The sequence below is a fragment of the Tamandua tetradactyla genome, chromosome 6 (genome assembly GCF_023851605.1).
Source record: "Tamandua tetradactyla isolate mTamTet1 chromosome 6, mTamTet1.pri, whole genome shotgun sequence".
Lineage (NCBI taxonomy): Eukaryota > Metazoa > Chordata > Mammalia > Pilosa > Myrmecophagidae > Tamandua > Tamandua tetradactyla.
The window spans coordinates 151,346,471-151,363,425 of record NC_135332.1 but is presented as its reverse complement, the minus strand read 5'-3'; the positions used below and the strand labels follow the sequence as shown (position 1 = coordinate 151,363,425).

At 33.7% G+C, this 16,955-nt stretch overlaps 1 protein-coding gene across 9 annotated transcripts in view; it reads right to left on the bottom strand.

Annotated features, from left to right (window-relative positions):
• OXR1 (oxidation resistance 1) overlaps positions 1–16,955 on the bottom strand; it is a 440,301-nt gene that overhangs the window by 60,487 nt on the left and 362,859 nt on the right. For all 9 annotated transcript variants that reach the window (XM_077167465.1, XM_077167468.1, XM_077167471.1 and 6 more), the window contains one exon: positions 15,355–15,507. In XM_077167465.1, coding sequence (XP_077023580.1) covers positions 15,355–15,507 — 153 coding nt within the window. The remainder of the gene's footprint in view (positions 1–15,354; positions 15,508–16,955) is intronic.

Here is a 16,955-nt window from a genome sequence, read left to right as displayed (position 1 = left end):
TTGCTTCTTATATATCATGCTATATATACACTATTGCTCATTTGATCTTCACAATTATAGCTCCGTGATGGGTATTATCACTTCTATTTTACTGATGGGGAAACTAATGCTGAGAGAGGCTAGGAAACTTACACTAAATAATAAATAACATCGCTAATAAGTAGTAGAGCCAGGATTCAAATCCAGGTAGACTGTTATGCTTTTTATTATAATCTCTTTCTTCCTGAGTTCAAATTATATCTTCAAATCAAGTGCCAAACATCCCTTGATCTCTTTTAAACTCCAGTTTCACTACATTCTGCAGGGTAAATATGAAGAGTCAGACAAAATCTTAAAAGGACACCAAAAGTTGTCTTGTCCTTTTTCTGAAGTTATTAAGGAAAAGGACAACTTAAATCATGCTTGTTTTGGTATCATACCCTCCTTCCAAGTTCATATTTGAATCTGAATTGCTAATATGAAATTCATATTTGAATTTATCAGGTTAATTTTAGGAACATAAGACTTAAGTTATGATAGACACTAACTTTTAAAAATGATCAAGTAAAAAAAGAAAAATCCTACTCAAAATGGTTGCCTACTTGCAAGTGAATAGTTATTGCAGATGTTCAAGATAATAAATATTTATCATTTAGAATAACTGCATGAAATACTGGAAAGAAATATATGAAATTTTAAATGTGTATATATGTAGATGTGTATGTGCATTCTAGTGAGGAAAAGGGACTCAATCTGAAACACTGAATAGTACCTCTTTCTAGTATAGACCATGGACTCCCTAAATAAGGAATAACTTTATATAAACCAAACCTATTCATCTTTCTAATAATATTTTAATTAGATTCATAAACAACAGTTTGTATTCTTGGAGCACATGCCAACTCAAGTCAATGAGAGATGATAAAAGTATGTTGTAGAGAACATTTACATTGCCAGGAATAATCCAAGAAATAAATATTCAAGAGTAGACTAAATACAATGTAGGAAACCTTAAGGTTTCCCATCATTATTTTCCTCTCTACCACCTGATATAAACTCAAGCTATTTGAGAACTGGAACAGTAAAAAATAAAGAAAACAAACTCTAAGTTTTCAGAAACTGAATTTATAAATCTCTGATAAGCATTAGTTTTAAATATTACATTATTAATGGTAAGTATAACATTATATAATATCTTTCACTTAGAAGATTTTCACAAAGAAAAGGATTACAAGGCTATGAAAAGGTCCATGTTAATGACTTTTTAATGCTCTGTATACATTAAAACAATAATCTTAGCAGTATATTATAGAAGTCAACTGAAGAGCATTTCAAAACTGTGCTTCTCTTTCTTATTGATCACAATGGGCTCAAAGCCCTACATTTAACATGGTCAGGTCAGTCTGCTAATGCTCCTTTCGAAGGTATCCACCTCTATGCTTTATTGCTGAAAGGATGCATTGACATAATCTTTAAACTTCCTTTCCCTGCTGTATAATCAAAGTTTCCACATAACAGGGCTTTTTGAGGTATTCTGTCTATATTACATTCTCCATAAATCTAAAGAATCTGACCATGAGAAACTTTACTTGAACATAAAATCAGTTCAAAGAAGTCTCTTGAGAAAATAATTTCCCAAACTCATTTGACCACAACAAAGTCCAAAATTATAAACTTTCACTAAAATATTCCTATTTCATTATTTTAATGGTTACATAAATTCTGAAATATTATCAGTAGTATATTAAGACTATTGTGAGCAAAAGGTTTCCAATGAAAGGACCTTCTTAATCATGTTACCTTCTGAAACTTCATGCAGATCTGTCTTTACTATTAACTTCCAATTCCTTTTTAGCAATTATATGACTAATCTGGCTAAGGAGAAAATTAATTCTATTAGAAACTAAAATCTATCTGCAAAAGAAAATTTACCACTTATAGTGTAGTATCTCTATAAATACCAAAAGACTATGATTTGAGAAACCATCTGTGCCAGTTTAAAGGATTATGTATCCTAGAAAAGCCACGTTTAATCCTGACCATTTTATGGAGGCAGTCATTTCTTTTAATTCCTATTCAACACTGTAGGCATGAAATGTGATTAGATTATCTCCATGGAGATATGACACACCCAATTGTGGGTATTAACCTTTGATTAGAGGGAGACATGACTTCACTCATTCCAGGTGAGTCTCAATTAGTTTACTGGAATACTTTAAAAGAAGAAATATTTTGGAAAGAGTGGAGAGAGCCCAAAAAGCCAGAGACCTATGGAGTTGAAGAAGGAAAATGCCCCCAGGGAGCTTCATGAAATAAGAAGCCCAGAGAGAAAGCTAGCAGACGTCACCATGCTCACCATGAGCATTTTCAGTCGAGAGACAAACCCTGAACTTCATCAGCCTTTCTTGAGTGAAGGTAACCTCTTGTTTATGCCTTAATTTGGACATTTTTATAGACTTGGTTTAATTTGGACATTTTCACGGCCTTAGAACTGTAAACTTACAGCTTAATACATTCCCCCCTTTAAAAGCTGCTCTGTTTCTGGTATATCGCATTCTGGCAGCTAGCAAAGTAGAATAGCATCTCAGCAGGAAGAAAAACTTGGACTAATTTTTTTTTTCAGTCTTTAGTCCATAATAATTTGAATATTACAATTACTATTGATAATGAAAAAGGAATCAGTTAGATACATCATAAAAAAACTATACAAAAATAAATAAATAAATAACGCTTATTAAAAGTACCCTAGAGGAAGACAAAAGACAAAAAATTGGTGATTTTTAGTAAGTGTTTCTTTCTATTTACTTTTTTCTCATGCATTGGGAAAAAAAAAAAGACAGCTTCTAACAAGCGATTATCTTCCAAGAACACCAGGCTGCAGGCCATTCCTAATTCTGCTTAAAACTAATAACAAAGCAAAAACTATAGGAAATAACTGTTTTCAGACACTGAAAAGCCAGGCTGTGATATCTAATTAAGGAGAAACAAAATGAGCTCTATGACTGGCCCTGCTGACAGTTTCCATGGAAAGGAGGGATGAGTGCTGCCCAGAGAGAAAGCTTTGGCAAGGTGCCCCTATGTGTAAAGAAATTATAAAAGGTTGAAAAAAGGGACACTTGAAAAGAGTGGGGACACCATCTCAAGTTCTCACAGGGCCAGATATCGTTTGTATTTCTACAAACCAGAACAAAAAACCTTGTCATTTACACGATCTCAGAATACTCAAGGGTATTGTCTCAGTAGTAGAGAAATCTTAGCTGCAGACTAAGTGCATTATAAATGGCTTGTGGGACAAAAACAATGCAAAGAGGGGAAACAGGGATAAGGGAGCAGAACATGTGCATGCTAGTAAAGCTAAATTGGGCATCTTTTCAAATTAGTGGGTTATAGATGTAGGTTGTATAATATAAACCCCAGGGTAACCACAAAGGAAGTTATTTAAAAATATACTAGAAACAGAAATGAAAAAGGAATCAGTTAGATACATCATTAAAAAAACTATACAAAAAAGGCAGTTGCAAAGAAGAAAAAGAGAAACAAAAAAAAAGGTGACATTTAAAAACAAAAGGACAAAATGTCTGAAGTACTGCCTTTACAGTAATATCACTGAATGTTAATGGAACAAACTCCCAATTAAAAGACACAGATTGGAATAATGAATAAAAAAGCATGTTCCAGCTATATGTTATTTACAAGAGACTCTCTCCTCAGACCCAACGACAGAAAAGGTTGAAATGAAAAGATGGAGTAAGATAGTCCATGCAAGTAGCAACCAAAAGAGCTGGAGTAACTGAACTACTAATGAACAAAACAGACTTTAAGTCAAAAGCTGTTATAAGCAAAAAAGGACAATATATGTTAATAAAAATTCTTGCAATACAGCAAAAAGAAGTAAGTATAAATATTTATGCACCAAACCATGGTGCCCAAAAATCCAGGCGACAAATGGTGGCAAAACTGAAGGGAGAAATAGATACCTCTACAATAATAGTTGGAGACTTCAGTTTACCACTCTCATTAATAGACCGAAGATCAATAAAGAAAACTTGAATAATATAATAAATTAACTAGTACTAATAGACAGATATAGAACAGTGTACTCCAAAACAGCAGGATATACATTCTTCTCAAGTGCACACGGATCATTCTCCAGGACCAACCACAAGAAGGATCACAAAACAAGGCTTGATAAATTTATAAAGACTGAAATCAAACTAAGCATCTTCTATGAATATAATGGAATGAAGCTAGAAAACAATCACAGGTGAGCTGGAAAATCCACAAACAAATGGAAGTTAAATAACACTCTCTTAACCAGTGGTTCACAAAAGAAACTGAAGGGAAATCGGTAAATATTTTAAGATGAACAAAAACAAGAACACAACATAGCAAAACTTTTGGGATGTAGCAAAGGCAGTGCTGAGGGAGATTTATAGCCCTAAACACATACATTAAAAAGAGGAAAGAGCTAAAATCAAAGATCTAATGCACAACCAGAGGAACTAGAAAAAGAACAGCAAACTAAACTTAAAGCAAGCAGAAGGAAAGAAATAACAAAGATTAGAGCAAAAATAAATGAACTTCAAATAAAAACAAAAAACAGTGGAGAGAAATAATGAAACCAAAAGTTGGTTCTTTGAAAAAATCAATAAAATTGACAAACCCTTGGCTAAACTGACAAAAAAGAGAGAGAAGATGTAAATAAGATCAGAAATGGGAGGAGGGCGTTATTAATGACCCTGCAGAATATAATCAAGGATCATAAGAAGATACTACAAACAACTGAATGCCAAGAAATTAGACAACCAAGATGAAATGGACAAATTCCTAGAAACACCTGAACAACCTACACTGACTCAACAAGAAACAGAAGATCTCAGCAAACCAACTACAAGTAAAGAGATAGGGTTATAAAAACATCTCAATAGAGAAAAGCCCAGACAAGATGGCTTCAGGTGAATTCAACCAATCATTCCAAGAAGAATGAACACCAATCCTGCTCAAACTCTTCCATAAAAATGAACAGGAGTAAACACTACTTAACTCATTCTGTAAAATCACCCTAATATCAAAGTCAGATAAAGATACTACAAGAAAAGAAAATCGCAGGCCAGTTTTTCTTATAAATATAGACTCAAAAATCCTCAACCAAGTACTTGCAAATCAAATCCCACAGCACATTAAAAAATTATACACCATGACCAAATGGGTTTTAACCCAGGAATGCAAGGGTAGTTCAACGCAAGAAAATCAGCTAATGTAATACAACACATTAATAAATCAAAGGGGGAAAAATCATACAATCATCTCAATGGAAAAAAAGGCATTTGACAAGAGTTGGCATCCTTTATGGTTAATAACACTTAGAAAAACAGGAATAGAAGGAAACTTCTTCAACATGATAAAGGACATAGATGAAAATTCCAAAGCTAATATCACACTCAATGGTAAAAGACTGAGCACTTTCCCTCTAGGATGTGGAATAAGACAAGGATTGCCCACTGTCATCATTGTTATTCGACATAGTAGTGGAAGTTCTGGCTAACTACCAGAGCTATTAAGCAAAAAAATAAAAAAATAATAATAAGGCATCTAAGATGGAAAGGAAAAAGTAAAACTTTCATTATTTTCAAATGACATGATCCTATACAGAGAAAATCCTGAAAAATCAACGTAAATCTACTAGAGCTAATAAACAAATTAAGCAAAGTGGCAGGGTTAAAAATCAACACCCAAAAATCAGTAGTGTTTCTATAACACTTGTAAATGAGCAATCTGCAGAAGAAATCAAGAAAGAAAGAAAAAAAAAATCTGTTTACAATAGTAAAGAAAAAAATAAAGAATCAAATACCTATGAATAAATTTAACCAAGGATGTGAAAGACCTGTACACAGAAAACTACAAAAATTGTTCAAAGAAATCAAAGATGAACTAAATATTATGTTCATGGCTTGGCAGACCAAATAACATTAAAATATCAATTCCATCCAAAATAATACACAAATTCAACACAATACCAATAAAAATTCCAACAGCCTACTTTGCAGAGTGGAAAAACCAATGTTCATATTTATTTGGAAGCATATTTGCCTGGATAGCCAAAACCATCCTGCAAAAAGAAGAACGAAATTGGAGGACTCACACTTCCTGATGCTAAGGCATATTACAAAGCTACAGTGGTCAATACAGTATGGTACTGGCACAAAGATAGATACATTGACCAATAGAATCAAGCTGAGAGTTCAGAAACAGAACTTCACAACTATAGCCAATTGATTTTTGACAAGGTTGTCAAATCTACTCATTGGAAAAAAATCGTGTCTTCAACAAATGGTGCTGGGAAAACTATACCATATGCAAAAGAATGAAGGAGAAACTCTATGTCACACCATATACAAAACTTAACACAAAATAAATCAAGGATGTAAATATAAGAAGCAGGGCTATAACACTCCTAGAAGAAAATGTAGGGAAGCATCTTCAGGATTTTGTGTTAGGTAATGGTTTCTTAAGACTTTACACAAAGTACCAGCAAAGGAAAAAAATAGATAAATGGGGCCTCTTTAAAATTAAAAACTTTTGTACATGAAAGAACTTTGTCATGACAGTGAAAAGACAACCTCCTCAATGGAAGAAAATATTTGGAAATCACATATCCGAGAAGGGTTTAATGTCCAGAGGACATAAAGAAATCCTACAACTCAACAATAGAAAATTAAATGTTAAAAAATGGGCAAAGGACTTGAATAGACAATTTCTCCAAAGATGATATACAAATGGCTAAAAAGCACATGAAAAGATGCTGAACATCACTAGCTATTAGTGAAATGCAAATCAATACCATGATGAAATATCATTTTATAGCCACTAGAATGGCTACAATTACAAAAACATAAAATTATAAGTGTTGGAGAGGATGCAGAGAAAGAGAACAATCATTCACTCCTGGTGGGAATGTAAAATGGTGCAGCCCAAATTTGTGATACTATGAGCCACTGATTGTATACTTCAAACGGTTTCTAATAGTGTGTGAATAAATCTCAATAAAACTGCATTAAAAAAAAGTATTCCCATACTTGTTTAGGAAAAAAAAAACAGTATAGCCACTGTGGAAGATGATTTTGCATTTGCTCAGAAAACTAAATATAAAATTACGACACAATCTAGCAATCCTGTTACTAAGTATATGCTCAGAAGAACTGAAAACAGGGACTTGGACAGATATTTTCACACCAATGTTCATAGCGGCATTGTTCACAATTGCCTAAAGCTGGAAGCAATGCAAGTGTCCATCAGTCAATGAATGGATAAACAAAATGTAGTTTTCTATATGTTGTATACCTACAACAGAATATTATTCAGCTGTAAAATGGAATGAGGCTCTGCCCTCCAAGTAGTAGATGTTCATAAATATGGATTGAATGAATGGAAATCCCTTTTATAGACTGCATGATAGCTCAAAACGCTAACTATACTACATGAGAAGATATCAGATAAGTGTAGCTTGCAAAGGAAAATCCAATTTCATGTATTTGATCTATTTAATTGGGACATTAGGGCATGGCTTATAACACTTCAGGGTCAGCTAAGAAGCTCACTGTGAAAAGGAGATCTCTATTGTTTGGAAGGCTATTTAGTGCAAATGTTAAACTCAGCAAGACCAAAAGTGAGAAAGCAGATCTCAGAGCTCTGAGAAGTGAGTTTATCCTCTTAGTTGGATAGCCATAAAATTCTCAAACTGTTTTGTTTTTTCAATAGCATGCAGGTTAGTTAAGGCATAATATCCAGTGAGCTCTAAGAAGCAGTATGAATAGGTGGGCCTCAGTTTCTTTATCTGCAAAAGTGGAAGCAAAGAGTGAGAGAAAAGTAGGGAAAATCAGCCCAAAGATTCTTCACGCTTAAAGAGGATAGAAGGAAACAAAGGTTTCTGCTTAGTATCTTTAAAATTGATATATGATCCAAGTATATCAAAGAAAATTAAAACCATTTCTAATTCTACCACTCAGAGATAACTACTCAGAGACAATACAACTTTGGCGTGTATCCTTCCAAAGATACAATCTTGCATAGATAGCTAAACAGATAGACACACTCTAAGTTTCCCCCCACAAAAAAGGAACTTTAAATACATACTGTTTGCAACCTACTCTTAAGTCAGTCTCTCACAGTTGGATACCTAAGTTGTTTACAGTTTTTCACTATTGTAAATAATCATATGAACTTCCTTATATTCAAACCTCTACTTTCTCAGGATAAATTCCTATACACATGAATATTGGACTTATAATTTTTATTAGAAATATTTTTTCAAACTGGAAAAACGGTTCCCATGAGTTTGTATGAATTTCTTTCCCAGAAAAGCAACTGAGGGTGGTGCGACAGTGGCTCAGCAGGTAGAATTCTCGCCTGCCATTCTGGAGACCTGGTTTCATTCCCGGTGCCTGCCCGTGTTAAAAAAAAAAAAAAAACAACTGAAAGTCATGGGCAACAAAAACCCCAGAGATCCAATTCAGACTCATTTTGCCAAGACATCATCTCAAATGTTCGTCATACTTAAAGCTACCCCTTAACTATTATGATTGATGATGTACTGAACAGTGTTGATGGCTTTAGAAGCATCATTCAAATCTTCCCATTGTATGCCCCATTGTGGTCCTGCCATGGGATTTGGGAGAGAAATGACTGGCACTCTCCTGGGCTCTGGGGGAGGACTTTTCATTGGACTCCATCAATCAGCATAATTCTGTCACCCTTCCTAGCGATTGATTTCTGGCTAGGTTACTGATAGGGGTTGGTCTAATCATAATGAAGTCCAGCACCTTTGTCTTATGGTTGTTAAGGAGGCGTTCATTCTCCTGGTCTGAAAGAGGAAGCATACAGCTTCAGTTGCTGTGTGTAATCTTCTGTAACCACATGGGGAATCAGCCTCATGATGATGTAAACCTTATAGAAGGCAAACAGCTGGGATCCCTGATGAGACCAAGTTGTTGGATCTAGCTTGGCCTGAATTCTGCCCTCCTGCTGGACTTTTAATTTACATGAGCCACAACATTCCTGTTACTGCCTGTTCAACTTTGGGTCAAGTTTTTTTGTTGCCTAACAGATGCAACTATGGTAGAGCAGAGAAGTTACAACACCATCCATTAAAATCTATTTCTCTTTCCTGCAAACTCACATAAAAACTGCCTTTATTTGTGTTTCACCTATTTTATGACTTCAAAACAAGCCTCAAAATAACAGCTTTTCACATGGCCTATATTAAGTATATCTCACAATTCCATCTTCCATTCTGTATACGAGAGAATCTCAAATCTTTTCTCATGCCCTGGCCTTTCACTTTTTTCAAACCTGATTTTTCAGTTGCCTGTTGACCATCGTGGATTGATTTTTATGCCACACCTGCACCTTAACACAGACCCCCACCCCCCAGAAATTTGTTGGCAATCCTCTGGCCTTTCCAAATCTGACTCCTAACCATCTGTGCTGGTTTGAAAAGATTTATATACCCTAGAAAAGCCACATTTTAATCCTAATCAATCTTGTGGGAGCAATGGTTTCTTCTAATCCCCATTCAGCATTATAGGTTGGAAACTTGATTAGGTTATCTCCACGGAGATGTGACTCAATCAATTGTGGTTATTAAACTTGATTAGACGGAGACATGTCTCCACCCATTCTACATGGAGTTTGATTAGTTTACTGGAATCCTAAAAAAGAGAAGACATTTTAGAGAGAGTTCTTTTCCTGAGAACAAGGAGAGAGCCACAGAATCACAACAGAAGGTGAGAGAACCACAGAGTCCACCAGCCAGTGACCTTTGGAGATGAAGAAGGAAAACGCCTCCCTGAGAGCTTCAGGAAGCAGGAAGCCTGGAGAGAAAGCTAGCAGATGCCGCCATGTTCACCATGTGGCCTTCCAGCTAAGAGAGTAATGCTGAATGTCATCCATCAGCCTCTTTGAACCATGGTATCTTTCCCTGGTGCCTTAGATCGGACATTTCTACAGACTTGTTTTAATTTGGACAATTTCACAGTCTTAGAACTGTAAACTAGCAACTTATTAAATTACCCTTTTTAAAAGCCAAGAAAAAAAAAAAGGAATGAGGATCTGATGTATTCAACAACATGAATGAACCCTGAGTACATTATGCTGAGTGAAGCAAGTGGCACAAAAAAGGACACATTATATGATGTCACTAATGTAAACTATATTAAGGAAACTCAGAGATAGAATCTAGAATAAAGGTTATCAGGGGATAGACTGGGAGTAGAGAATAGGGAGCTGATGCTTAATTTGTACATAATTTCTATTTAGATTGATTATAAACATTTGGAAATGGATGGTGAGTGGTGGTAATGGTAACACATAATTCTGAGTATAATTAACAGCACTGAATTAGGGATGTCAATGTGGTTGAAAGGGGGAAGTTTTGGGTAGTGTATGCTACTAGAATGAATGTTAGAAGATAAAATATGGGATTGTATAACAGTGAAGCCCACTGTGAATAATGGTCTGGTGTTAGTAGTACAAGTATAAGAATGTTCTTTCATGAATTTAACAAACGTAAGACATTAATACAAGGTGGTATTCTAGTTTGCTAGCTGCTGGAATGCAACACACCAGAGATGGACTGGCTTTTAATAAAAGGGGATTTATTTTGTTATGCCTTCAGAGGAAAGGCAGCTAACTTTCAACTGAGGTTCTTTCTTACGTAGGGAGGCACAGGGTGATCTCTGCTGGCCTTCTTTCCAGGCCTCTGGGTTCCAACAACTTTCCCCAGGGTGATTTCTTTCTGCATCTCCAAAGGCCTGGGCTGAGCTAGGAGTACTGAGATGAGGTATGCTGAGCTGCTTAGGCTGTGCTACGTTGAGCTCTCTCATTTAAACACCAGCCAATTAAGTCAAACATCATTTACTGCAGCAGGCACACCTCCTAGCTACTGCAGATGTAATGAGCAACAGATGAGGTTCACACACCATTGGTTCATGTTCACAGCAACAGAACTAAGTACCTTCACCTGGCCAAGTTGACACCTGAACCTAACTACCACAGGTGGTATATGAGAAAATACACCTAATGTAAACTAAGGACTATAGTTAATAGTACTACTTTAATATTCTTTCATCAACTGTAACAAAGGTAGAACACCAATGCAAAGTTTCAACAATAGGGGGGTATAGGGACTGTTGTATTTTTACATGACTTTTATGTAAACTTACAACTTCTCCAATTAAAAAATAATTTTAAAAACACATTATGCTAAGTGAAAGAAACCATACACCAAGTACTACATATTGTATGATTCCATTTATATAAAATGTAAACATAAATAAATCTATATAGAGAAACCGATTAGTGGTTATAGAGGGCTGGGAAAGGATAGATGGATTGAGCAGTAACTGCTCAAGGGAGTTTTTCTTTTAGGAGTAATGAAATGTTCTAAAAATTGATTGTGATGATGAATGCACTCCTCTGAATACACTAAAAGCCACTTACCTATAAACTTGGGACGGACTGTATGGTATATAAGTATATCTCAATAAAATTGCTTTAAAAATTATTATAAAACTATTACAATTGCACTGTCCCATGACCTATACCTTGCACCCTATTATACCTGTAATAGTACGTCAAATTTCTATACAGTAATTTGATACATAAATGAGAACACTATTAAATAAAATGAAGTATATATGAAGTCCCTGGAGGGGAAAAAAAAAAAAAGAGTAGCAGACAAGCCAAAAAGCAGGAAAATCAGACCCAAATCAATTAAAAGAACAGACCCCCAAATGACAGGTATGATAGAAATGGTAGAGAAAGACATTACAAATAATTATTATAACTATATTTCATATTTTCAAGACAGTAGAATAAAGACTGTATATGGTAATAGGGTCATGGAAGATATGAAACACCCAGTTTGAGTTTATAGAGATAAATATCTTAGAAGAAAATGACAATAGATATGATTAACAGAATATTTTAAACTGCAGAAAAAAAAATTAGTTTACTTAAAAATATATCAATATCATAAATTACCAAACCCCAACCAAAACTATTCCTGCCAATCCTTAAGAATACCTAGGGCATTAGGTAAGATCCTACAAAGGTTCCATGTACTACAGTAATTCTCCAAAACCTACAACGTCCAGAATGGTCCCTGGACCAGATAAGTCCTGAAATGCAGAGGGTCCAGTCTTTCCAGAACATCAACTAGTTCCAACATGAAAAGGTTAGAATGGGAATAGTCCAAATACCCTAAAGAGGAGGAGAAAGATCAAAGCTGATGGAATTATACATAGAAGATTGGGTTTAACAAATGAGTATGAGTGCTGAATCATTACACTGATATTTCTTTTTAGCCTCCAGTACCTTAGAGCAGGTAGAAATAAAAACCTAAAACTGTGGAATTGAAAGCCATACCAAACTCTGAAATCTGTTCTATAACTAATTGTTGCAATGTATGTAGAAATTTACTGTTTTTATGTACACATGTTATTTAAAGAGGAGGAGAATAACAGAGAAGATAGGATTTAACAAATGAGTATGACTGCTGAATCATTATACTGATATTTCTGTTGGGTTTCCAGTGTCTTGGAACATCGAGAAGAAAAAAATGAAATATCATGGAACTGCAACTTAGACCAAACTTGAAAATCTGTCCTATAACTACTTGTTAAGATGTACTTGGAAATTTATTGTTTTTTTGTATATATATTATATTTCATAATTAAAAAAACTAATTGCAAAAAAAAGATTGTATAACAAATTGGAAAATCAATTAAAAATACTCCTATTTAAAAGAATATATATATCAATAGAAATTATCCAAAATAAAGAGAGAAAAAGGAATCCAAAAATAATAAAGGATAACATTAAGCCTAAAGTATGCATAATTGGAGTTTCCAAGAAGGAAAGAAAAATACTTGAAAAAATATGATTGGAAAATTTCCAAATCTGATGAAAACTGTGAACCCACAGATCTAAGTAGTGATGAACCCTCAGCAAAAGAAAAAACGAAACAAAAACACATATACCATATACTAAGGCACATAGTAATTAAGTGCTCAAAATCAGTGATAAGAGATAAAATCTTAAAAGCAGTTGGAGGAAAAAGGACTCATTTTAAAGAGAAGACCAGGCATAAGAACAACAGCAAAATTCTCATCAGAAACAATGCAAGCAGTGGAGTAACTGCTTCAAGATTTTTTCAGAATCTTTAAAATTCAGAAAGAAAACCCACTTGACAATCTAGAATTCTATGCCCAGTGAAAATCAGCTTTCAGAAGAAGGAAAAATGAAAGACTTCTTCAGGCATACAAATAAGGAAAAAATTCAAACCAGTAGACCTGCACTATGAGAAATAAAAGTCAGTTCCTCAAAGAAAAGAAAATGATACCAGGTGGAAATAGAGTTATATAAAATAATGAAGAGCATAGTAAATGACAAATGGGAATATACAAAAGTTTTCAGCCTTTAAACAATAACTTTAACAGCCTTTAAACAATAATTAACTCTTTAAACAAAAATGAATACAGTGTATTTAGGGGTTTAATATGTATAATAAGTAAAAGGTGACAACAAGAATAGCACAAAGACTGAGAGGGGGCAAATGAGAGTTATGAGGTTCTTTCACATGAAGTGGGATATCAAAATGAGAATGTGACATATTAAAGATAGATACTGTAAATCCTAAAACATCCACTGAAATAAGTAATAGCTAATAAAACAACAAGGAGATTAAGTGGAATAAAAAGAACATTCAATACGAAAGACAGAAAAAAAAGTTGAAAAAGAATAGAAAGTACGGAATAAACAGAAAACAGCCAGATGGGAGATTTAAACCTAACCATATCAATAATCACATTAAATTAAAAAGGTGAGATTATTTAAAGAAGTACATGCTAACAAAATGCTGTCTACAAAAAACCCACTTTAAATTAAAAGCCATACACAGTTTACGTAAAAATAATAGAAAAAAGATAAACAATGACAACGTTAATTAAAAAAACTTTTAAATGGCTATATTAGTATCCATTGCAGATCTCATTGCAAAGGCTATTAGCAGGAATAAAAGACATCTTTCATAATGACAATCAAGTCAACTTGCAAAGAGGACATAACAATCCCTAAGTTTTTGCACTTAATAGCAAAGTTTCAAAATACACAAAACAAAAACTTATAGAATTGAAAGAAGAAACAGATAAATCCACATTACTGTTGGAGATTTAAAAATCCTTCTGACAATAACTGACAGAACAAACAGGAAAAAAATCAGTAGGGATAGTAGAGATAGAGAGGAACAATGCTATCCCCAACTTGACCTGATATTTATAGCGTAATTCACCCATTCTTCTCAAGTGCACATGTAATATTTATCAAGATAGACCATATTCTGGACCATAAAACAAGCCTCAACATATTAAGCATACAAATATAAGTACATATGTTATCTAACAATCAGGAATATCCTCATATTTTGGAAACTAAATAAAATTCTCCTAAATATTCCATGGGTCAAGGAAGAATTCAGGAGAAATTATAAAGTATTTTATAAATTTTATAATTTAAACAGAATGAAAATGAAAACACAGTATTTCAATCTTAATGAGATGCAGCCAAAAGAATACTTATGAAGAAATTTATAGCACTGAACACTAGTATTACAAATACTCAATTTATGAATTATGACTAAAAAGCAATCATTCTCATGTGTAACTTCTAATCAGCATCATGTTATAGTCACTTTCTAAGCAATGTCTGGAATTTATTCTACAACTCTGTGTTATATGTTCCCTCTGCAGAATAGAAGTTCTTTGCTTAGAAAAGCAGCAAGGTGTGGTAGATAAAAAATGGATTCAAACTAATTCTGGACATGATGGAAACTTTCTGGATTTCTTTTATTTCCTCTGGTAAGAAGGAATACCATCACCTGTCTCACAGATTATGAGAGATAATAATCTCACAGATTATTTTCAATTGATAAACTAATTAAAACACTTCACTTACCTTCTGGTATACAGTAGGTATTCAATAAACATTATTTTTCTTCCTATTTGTATATTATAGTAGGTTTGCATGACTCAGCAGTTGAAATAGTGTTTTTATATGTGCTTTGGTATATTTTATAAACAGCAAATTGGCTGAGTATTATCATGGTAAATTTACTTATATCCCATTGTCATTAACAATTTCAACAGTCCCCCAGATTTGTAAGTAAATTGTGAGTAAAGTCCACCCTAATCAAAACTCATAGTACCAGGGATACCTTTTTAAAAAATACTGATGCTGATGACTTAATATGTAAATGGAAAACTGTCATATTTTAGTAATAATCAAAAGACAGTTAAAAGTTTTTCTAGAGTCATTCATTACCTTGCCACTGGTAATGTATTTGCAATTAATTTTAAGAAATTTCTCAGTAAATGCTTCTTCCTCCTCAGAAGTAGAAGATACAACTCGTGCAGGTCGAACACCAGCAAAATTAGATGATGGAGTTGCTTCTTTCTGGTGGATTACATCAGGATTCTATTTAAAAAAAAAAAAAGGAAAAGAAAAAAGGTACTTCAGAGAACTAAAAATCAGAAAAATAAGCAGATTATTCAAGCCAAATTAAAAGTGTTTCCAGTCAGTGTTTTCCTTCCCATCACACTCTGGAATTAGTTCAAAATATTACTAATATAAGTGCAGCTCCAAAACTTTTCTTATTCTTGTCAAGAATTATAGGAAGAAGGGCACTGCTTTTATGTTCATAGTCCTCATACAGTTTAAACTTGCTTACACTTTCAATGATTTTTAATAGGGATTATATATGAGCATCTAGAGAACTTTGAAAGCTAGGTATCTCTTGCACCTACACACATCACACACACACAAACTCTGTTACACCTGATTTGAACTAATGGCCCTGATAAGACCATATAATATAAATCAGAGAAAGGGAAGATATCTTGTCTGAGACACCCTGGTATATAGTAGAACACATTCACAGGAAGAGCCATTTTATATTTCAAGCTACAAAGAGTTCATTTGATACCAATACTATAAAGTATTAATTAGCTAGATCTGTTTTCTAACTTTTTATGTGCTATGCATTCTTATACTGAACTCTTCTCAAAATGCTTTTCAATGAATAAAATAAAATATGGAATTTAAAGAAAAAAGGAATTTAAAGAATTCAATTATGTTGAAACACAAATATCCAAATAATTTTTAAAAACAAATTAGAAATATAGTTTTATGCTTATTTATAAGCATAATATATTTTGATGGCCATAAACAACACTGTGGTATTTACCACAAATAAGTGATTTGAAAATATCTGAGTTCTACAGAGGACAAAGTCACAGGTATATCTGAAAACAGAGTAGTTAACTGAAAATAGAGTAGGTACACTACTTTATTTTCCTGCTTATATTCCTAATTGAAATCAATGCTGTATTTCACTTAGAAAAAGGTGAAAAAACAGAGATTTTTTTTTTATAACCAAGCTCACAGACCTCCTAAATATTATCCCTCTCATCCCTTTCCAAAGTCCAATTTTCCATGGTGTAGGAAGGCTAGACAAATGCCCTTATTTTTGTTTTAATTACTTCCCCAGGGACATTTTAACCATATGATTGAATGTACACTGCCTTGAAGAACAGTTTTCATAGTAGCAAAGCTCTTCTGAGCTTTGAGTTAAAATGTGCTGCTTTGTAACTTCTACTCAGTTCTGATTTGGCCTTTTGAAATAATACAGAACAAGACTTTCCTTTGATTCGTCAATCTCATAGACTCTCAGATATTTTAAAAGACCTATCACATCTTAACCTGACTTTTCTTTTCCAATAAATAGATCTAACTCTTTCAAACTATATTAGGGCATATTTTTAGATCTCATTTATAAATTTCATGTTTCTCCTAAAAAAGTAGGACTGAATCTCTAGCACAGTGGCAGCTACCAACCAGGCGCTTTTTGAACGAAGGATAGATCA